The 8,283-nt window shown below is 38.0% G+C and overlaps 1 protein-coding gene across 1 annotated transcript; it reads left to right on the top strand.

Annotated features, from left to right (window-relative positions):
* Positions 1–2,840: 2,840 nt before the first annotated feature.
* On the top strand, positions 2,841–6,871 carry LOC102772896 (zinc finger protein 14-like). The gene is given in 4 exon segments (XM_015569884.1): positions 2,841–2,913; positions 3,269–3,341; positions 4,188–5,851; positions 5,854–6,871. Coding segments are annotated over 4 exon segments (2,301 nt in total). The 5' UTR covers positions 2,841–2,879; the 3' UTR covers positions 6,384–6,871.
* The last annotated feature ends 1,412 nt before the right edge of the window (positions 6,872–8,283 follow it).

The raw sequence follows: 8,283 nt of genomic DNA, 5'->3' as shown, positions 1-8,283 counted from the left end.
CCATTCTGCCCTGCCTGCCAAGAACGTGGCCTTTGCCCCGGGAACGGCTGATGAAGGCCTTTGCGGCTCTCCACTTCGGAGGCCAGGAGACTGTTGTGCTGACCCAGCTAAAACCACGATTAAGTGGCTAGATGTTGGAAAAGAAGTGTTGGGGCTTGTGGTTCACAGATATCAGTTTCTGGGTTGTTATAAATATTAATAATTAATTCTTTCCTGCGTGCTGGAGAACAGCCAGGAGCCGAGGCAGGCCTTGCCCCGGGTGAGCGAGGGCAGATCGGGCTGTCTCTTCCCTGACGCCCGGGGTCCGCACTGTACAGGGAGGGATTTGCAGGTGCAAAATTGTGCAAAATAATAAGTCAAGTGCCTGAGGAGGGAAACATAAAGGCCTTCCAAGTTATCTTCCTGCTCCCAGCAGTCGATGCCACCTGAACTCATGCCCCAGTTTGAACTCCAGACACATCAGCCTGCACGTGTGTGTGTGTGTGTGTGTGTGTGTGTGTGTGTTGGGGGGGGGGGGGGGGGGGGGGCGGAAGGCATCTACTGGTTGACTCCCATTCATACCTCGTTTGGTAATCAAATACAAAACTGGGGCAAGTGCCCTGACATGAAACGGAACCCACAATCTTTTATTTTGTTGTTAAGTTGTATAAATTCTTTATAATTTTAGGTAGGAACCCTTTTTCAGATGTTTCATTTATGAATATGAATATGTTCTCCCATTTAGTTGTCTGTCTTTATTTTGTTGATGGTTTCCTTTTAAAGCAACCTTCCTAATGCCGCGATCCTTTAATATAGTTCCTCATGTTGTGGTGACCCCCAACCATAAAATTATTTTCGTTGCTACTTCATAACTGTAATTTTGCTACTGTTATGAATCGTAATGTAAATATCTGATATGCAGGATATATTTTCATTGTTACAAATTGAACATAATTAAAGCATAGTGATTAATCACAAAAACAATATGTAATTATATATGTGTTTTCCGATGATCTTAGCCAACCCCTGTGAAAGGTTCATTCGACCTCTAAAGGGGTCGCGACTCACAGGTTGAGAACTGCTGTTTTAGAGCTGTTTTTTTGGAGGTTCTAGCTGGAGAGCGCAGCTACTTGTATACCCTTGACCAAAGACCGGTCCTCTCCTCTCGGGGGAAGGTCTGAGCGCGCAGTTTTGGGAGGGATGCACATGGATCAGTGAGGGAGGAAGAGGACACCCGCCTAGCCAGCCAGATCAACCCTGGCGATCAATGGGGTGACAGATGTCGCAGCCAGATCGCCTTCTCATCTGATGGTTTCCTTTTAGTTTGATGTAGTCACATCATTTATTGAATATACTACTTTTATTATATATTCTGGCCTCCTGTGTCAATTATTCCTTCACCATAAATGCTTGGCTTTATTTCTGGCCTCTCTGTTCCATGCCACTGATTTATATGCTGTTTTTATGCCAGGACCATGCTGTTTTGATAACTATGGCCTTGTAGTACAGTTGGATATTAGGTAGTGTGATTCATCCACATTTGTTCTTCTTTCTCAAGATTGCTGTTGCTATTCAGGGTGTTTTATGGTTCCATATAAACTTTTTGAATATTTGTTTTAATTATGTGAAATACTTGATAGGATAGTAACTTGATAGGAATTGCATTGAATCTGTAGATTGCTTTGGGTAGTGTGGACATTTTAGTGATATTAATTTTTTTATTCATAATCAATGTATATAGTGTACATATATAGTGTTCCACTTACAGTGTATACATTACAATTACAGTTTACATTTAATTTATTTTGTATGTTTCAGTTGTAGAACATAGTGTTTAAGTAAAATTTACAGTGTTTTCCACCTGATATTTTCAGTACCCCCCTAACCCCTTATGTATTTTGTAATCATGTGCCATTTCTACAGGAATATATTGCGGATTTCAATAAAGGCCCCTTTCATGCCAAGTCCTAAATTGTTCCTCAAGGTCCAGGCCCCAGTTACAGTGTTAAATTCTACCGGAAAGACTTTTTTGTGTGTGATCTTATGATTTCAATATATGTGTCTATGTGTCCTAAAAATCAGTATGAAGTAACCCTCAGGCTCATGAGTAGAGGACTTTTGTAGAGTACCAAATTGTCCTGTCTTACTCATGCCTAAGCTTTAACTCTAATGTCCTACCTCTATGAAATGAAAGAGGCAAAAGAAGGTCAAACTGAGTTACTTACAAATAATATAAAAATAAATGATCATTCATACTCCTCCACAAGAATATTTTCATTCATTCAGGTGTATCTGACTACTTCTAAGAATCTGGAGTACTTCAGGTCAGTATGGCCAAGTAAATTTTATTCCAAGTTGAATTTCCACACACTGCCTGGCCTCTCCTGTTTGGTGATGAGAATAGAAAGCTACCAGGCCTTTATTGTATTCACAGTTATTAAAACATTATGCAGATATGACAGTGTGTGTCATAGACTGATGCATCAAATAAAGGAGATGAAGTTTCTCACAAAAAATTGATGGACTTAACATAGAAATATTTTAATTTATTAATATAGAAGTTGTTCAAGGTGCTCTTCACCCTGACATGAGAGAGCAATGAAGACTTGAAGTGATCACAGTAAAATCATATCAATAAATTCCATGTGTTCATGAGGACATGAGTGTGGCAAATAAATAGTCTTGATAGTCTTACAGTTAAGTCATAGACTGAATGTTGGAGACCACGTGTCCTATGTGAACTTCTTATGAATTATGTATAGGTCGCCAGTGCTATCATAACCATTCTCCTATATGCATATGTGGGATGTTTTAGGACTCAGTGGCCTTTGAGGATGTAAATGTTGAGTTCACCATGGGCTTTCCTGGATCTGACCCAGAAGAAACTCTACACAGATGTGATGCTAGAAACCTTCTGGAACCTGGCATCAGTAGGTAGTTATGACAAATTCTTTGTTTTTAAATATATTTGTATTGATTTTAGAGAGGAAGGGAGAGGGAGAGAGAGAAAAAAGTTAATGATGAGGAAGAATCACTGATACAGCCTACAAACCAGGTCTACGGGGAATTGACCTGTGACTTCCTTGTTCATAGGTTGATGTTCAACCAGTGAGTTACGCTGGGCGGCAACAACTTTTTACTTATTTAGTCAATTAGAAAACTGGTGTTGCTTCCTCATCAGTGCTGTTTCAAGAATTGAAGTATGAATGAGAGTACATTGGTAATTAAACTAGGAATGATCACAGCTCATTGGGTAATATTCCTTAATAGTTTATAATGCTTTTTCTAGCATGTATTTTAGAAGAAAAATGTGAAGACCATGACATTGAAGATCAGTATGAAAATCATGGGATGAATCTTAGGTGAGTGGCATTGACATGAGAAAGCAATGTCTCATAAGAGAATCTGTTTTTTGGAAAATATGTTTTTATATATTTATTTTATTCATTTATTTTTTTAAACATTTTATTTATTTCAGAGAGATAGGGAGAGGGACAAAAAGAAACATCAATGATGAGAGAGAATTATTGATCAGCTGCCTTCTGCTCACCCCACACTCAGATTCAAGCCCACAATCTGGGCACTTGCCCTGACCATGAATCGAACCATGACCTCCTGGTTCATAGGTCAAACTTCAACTACTGAGGCATGCTGGTGGTGTGGAAATATGTTTTTATTGATTTAGAGTGTGGAGGTGAGAGGGAGAGATAGAAACATGAATAGACTGCCTCCTGCATATCCTGTACTGGGGTTAATAAGCCTGCAACCTGGCCATGTTCCCTGTTGGGGAATTGAACTGGCAACCCCTTGGTGTATGGGTCTATACTGAACAACTGAGCCACCTGGGTCTGATCCACGAAAGAATCTTAAAAACAGGCAATCCAATTTTATCAGCCCAGCTTTAAATGTATTGATTCTTAGAATAATCTCATCAAAATGTTTTTTTCTGAAATATGACCTTGATATGTAGTGTATTAAAAACAATTACACTTGCAAACAATATACAGAAGTACCATTAATGAATATAAGTGTTTTCATAATGTCTGTGATCCAATCTATTTCAGAGGTTTTAGGATATCCACTTTCAAATAATAAGAATGTACAGAAACCCCACACTTTCCTTGAAAATGGTAAATATGTCATTGTCATATTATTAATAAATATTAATCATTAACAGAGTATTAATAATATGCTTCTGATTTTTACAGCTGTCATATGGTAGAGAATCTCTGTAAATGGAAGGATGATTGTCAATGCAGAGGAAACTTCAGTCAGATTCCAAATCATAATGAAAAGAGGGAAACGTTTAGTGAAATAAAACAACCTAAATCCAGGTTGTGTAGTCAAGTCTTCATGCATTATTTATCCTTTAATAACCACCTGAGCTCTCCCATTGGGCCCAAACTATACCTGTGTCAGGAATATGAAGAAAACCCTTATAAATGTAAGGAACCTGAGAACGCTATTAATCATCACCAACAAATTCAAAGACATGAAGGGAGACCCAGTGGAGAAAAGACCTATGAATGTAAGGTATGTGGGAAAGCTTTCCACTATTCAACTTCCCTTAGAAATCATGAAAGATCACATATTGGTGGGAAACCATATGAGTGTAAGCACTGTGGCAAAGGCTTTAGTCGTCTCATTTACTTTATAATTCACAAAAACAATCATAATGGAGAGAAACTATATCAAAGTAAGCAATGTGGCAAAGCTATCAGTTCTCCCAAGTATTCTCGAGAAAATGAAAGAACACACACTGGAGAAAAGTCCTATCAATGTAAGAAATCTGGTAAAAGTTTCAGTTCCAGTTCTCTTAGAAATCATGAAAGAACACATACTGGTGAGAAACCTTATGAATGTAAGCAATGTGGGAAAGTCTTCAGTTGGCTCAGCTCTCTTGGAAAACATAAAAAAAGTCATGATGGAAAGAAGCCTCATGAATGTAAGGAATGTGGTAAAACATTCCGTTACCGTTGTTCCCTTAGAGATCATGAAAGAACTCATACAGGATCAAGACCCTATGAATGTAAGCATTGTGGTAAAGACTTCTCTCATCGAACGTCCCTCCAACGTCATGAAAGAATTCATACTGGGGAAAAACCCTATAAATGTAAACTTTGTTGCAAAGCTTTTTCTTATGTAGTTTCCCTCCATCGTCATGAAAGAACTCATACTGGGGAAAAACCATATGAATGTAAGCTTTGTGGTAAAGTTTTCTCGTATTCAACTTCCCTCCAAAATCATAAAACAACTCATACTGGGGAAAAACCCTATGAATGTAAGCAATGTGGGAAAGTCTTCAGTAGGCTCAGCTCTCTTGGAAAACATAAAAAAAGTCATGAAGTAATGAATCCTCATGAATGTAAGGAATGTGGTAAAACATTCTATGATCCCTATTACTTTCGAGATCATGAAAGAATCCATACTGGGTCGAAACCCTATGAATGTAAGCATTGTGATAAAGATTTCTCTCGTCGAACTTCCCTCCGACGTCATGAAAGAATTCATACTGGGGATAAACCCTATAAATGTAAGCATTGTGGCAAAGCTTTCTCTTATCCCACTTACCTCCAATGTCATGAAAGAACTCATACTGGAGAAAAACCCTATAAATGTAAGCATTGTGGGAAAGTCTTCAGTAGGCTCAGCTCTCTTGGAAAACATAAAAAAAGTCATGAAGTAATGAATCCTCATGGATGTAAGGAATGTGGTAAAACATTCTATGAGCCCTATTACTTTCGAGATCATGAAAGAATCCATACTGGGTCGAAGCCCTATAAATGTAAGCATTGTGGCAAAGCTTTCTCTTATCCAGTTCCCCTCCAAGATCATGAAAGAACTCATACTGGAGAAAAACCCTATGAATGTAGCATTGTGGCAAAGCCTTTCATAGTCGCAAGTACTCTCAAGAACATGAAAGAACACAATGTGGAGAAAAGCCCTATGAATGTCAGCAATGTGGTAAGACTTTTAACTTTTCTACATCTCTTAGATATCATGAAAAAATGCATACTGGGAAGAAACCCTATGAATGTAAGCAATGTGGGAAAGCTTTCAGACATTCCACTTCTCTTAGAAATCATCAAAGGATGCACACTGGGGAGAAACCCTATGAATGTAAGGAATGTGAGAAAGCCTTTTTCTCTACCAAATGTCTTAGAGAACATAAAATAACTCACCATGGAAAGAAGTCTCATGAATGTAAGGAATGTGGTAAAAGTTTCCTTTATCCCTATTACCTTAGAAATCATGAAAGAACTCATACTGGGGAAAAACCTTATGAATGTAAGCATTGTGGCAAAGCCTTCTCTTATCCAGCTTCCCTTCGATGCCATGTAAGAACTCATACTGGTGCCCTAGCCAGTTTTGCTCAGTGGATAGAGTGTCGGCCTGCGGACTGAAGGGTCCTGGGTTCAATCCTGGTTCATTTATCTCTCAGCTGTACCATCATGTATGATAATCCATATTGGGATGGACCCTAGAAATATAAGAGGGTTAGAAAGCATTCATTTCTTCCAATTTAATATGAAGGATGAAAGAACTCACTGAAGAGAGGCCCTGTCATGTAAAGATGGTAAAAGAGCCTTTGGCCATCCTAGTTCTTTACAAAATCATGAAGGGACTCACACACAACAATAAGTTTATGAACATAAGGAATGTAGGAGAACCTTTCCTGGACATGTGAAAATGCACCTGTAGAAATAGTGAACACATATAGTGAAGATGGGAGTCTTCAACTGTCCCTTTTGCTTGGAAAGGTCATGAAAAAACTCAAAGTGGAGAATTGTATTGAATGTAAAAATGTAGGAAAACCTTCATGTTGCCTCATAGCCCTATAATACCATGTGAGAATGTACACTGTATAATTGACAATTAAAACAAACTTTAAAATTTTAACAAATACTTTCAAAGTAGCTTGAACACTGCACTGAAAATATATCCTATTAGTGTAACTAACTGGTACATGTAAGCCTGTTGCAAATTAAGTCATATATTCCCCAAAACTCACAGCATTAAAGAAGTTCTATAAACTTTTGACGTATTTGGTCATTATCAGTGCCCATTCTTTTTTTTTTTGTTAGCTTTTATATTACTTTTTTAAAGTGAGGAAGGAAGAGAGAGAGTAGAGAGAAACATTCATGTGAGAGAGAAACATAGATGGGTTGTTTTCCCATGTGCCTGACCAGGGATGGACTCTTCTACCCAGTGATGTGCCCTGACAGGTATTGAATGAATAAGCCCTACACATATATGTGTTCTTTTTTAATTTTTGAATTGCACTTGAAATTGACTACTATTTTAGCTAATAAGTATTTGCCATATATTTGTACTTACAGTTCACTGGAGAGTCCCATGTGAATTATTTTCATGGTTGGTTTTTGTGTTGCTTTTAGCTGGGAATTGTGCTATGAAGTTTACATTAAGAAGAGAATATTTTAGTTTGTTTTCCTCAATCTTTGTCCTGCCAGCTAAGAAATCCTCAAAACTTCCCAACACTGCTTGACTTCCATTGATGTCGGGTGTAAGCTTTACAGATGTTCACAATTCAACGTTAAAGATCCACTATAGGTTGGCTTTTCCTGCAAGCCCATAGGTGTCCACCATGCAACAAATGTAGACTGTCATGGTTGAGATTGTTTTCTGAAAAGTATGCACTGTTCGCTAGATTGCATTTGCATGAGGTCTAATTTGACTAGTAATCATCCTGTCCTGTTGATACCACTATTGACTGTGATTCAAATCCCACTGTGACAGCTACAATGATGCAGTGCAAAGGAACCACAGGACAGTTTTAAAGTTCCTTCTAGCCAAACATCAACAAAATCACATCCCTATTTTTAAAAGGGATGTAATTAAATGTATTCAAATAATATAAATAACTATAAACTGCCCTGGCCAGTATTGCTCAGTTGCGCATCCTCCCAATACACTGAAATGTTATGGGTTCCATTTGGGGTCAGGGCACATAACCAGATTTTGGGTTTTGTCCCTGGTTCAGGCACATAGGAAAGGCATCCTTTCAATGTTTCTCTCACATAGATGTTTTTTTCTCTTGGAAAAAATCAATAAACAGCGGTGGATGGTGGAAGGAGGACATCTGTATATATTCAACAATAAAAATAAATATAAAAATATGTACAAACATCATTTCTCAAATGTCTCTCATCTCGAAAAATCCTGTTCTTGACTAAATTGTACACAGAAAAAATGTGTTTATGGAGGAACCAAACTTCAATTTTATAACTGACAGTCTTCAAGCTGATACCTCAGCATGACTAAAAGCTTCTCTTAGGCAACAAA

Source organism: Myotis davidii, unplaced genomic scaffold (genome assembly GCF_000327345.1).
Source record: "Myotis davidii unplaced genomic scaffold, ASM32734v1 scaffold751, whole genome shotgun sequence".
Classification (NCBI taxonomy): domain Eukaryota; kingdom Metazoa; phylum Chordata; class Mammalia; order Chiroptera; family Vespertilionidae; genus Myotis; species Myotis davidii.
This window is presented reverse-complemented; position numbering and strand designations above follow the sequence as displayed.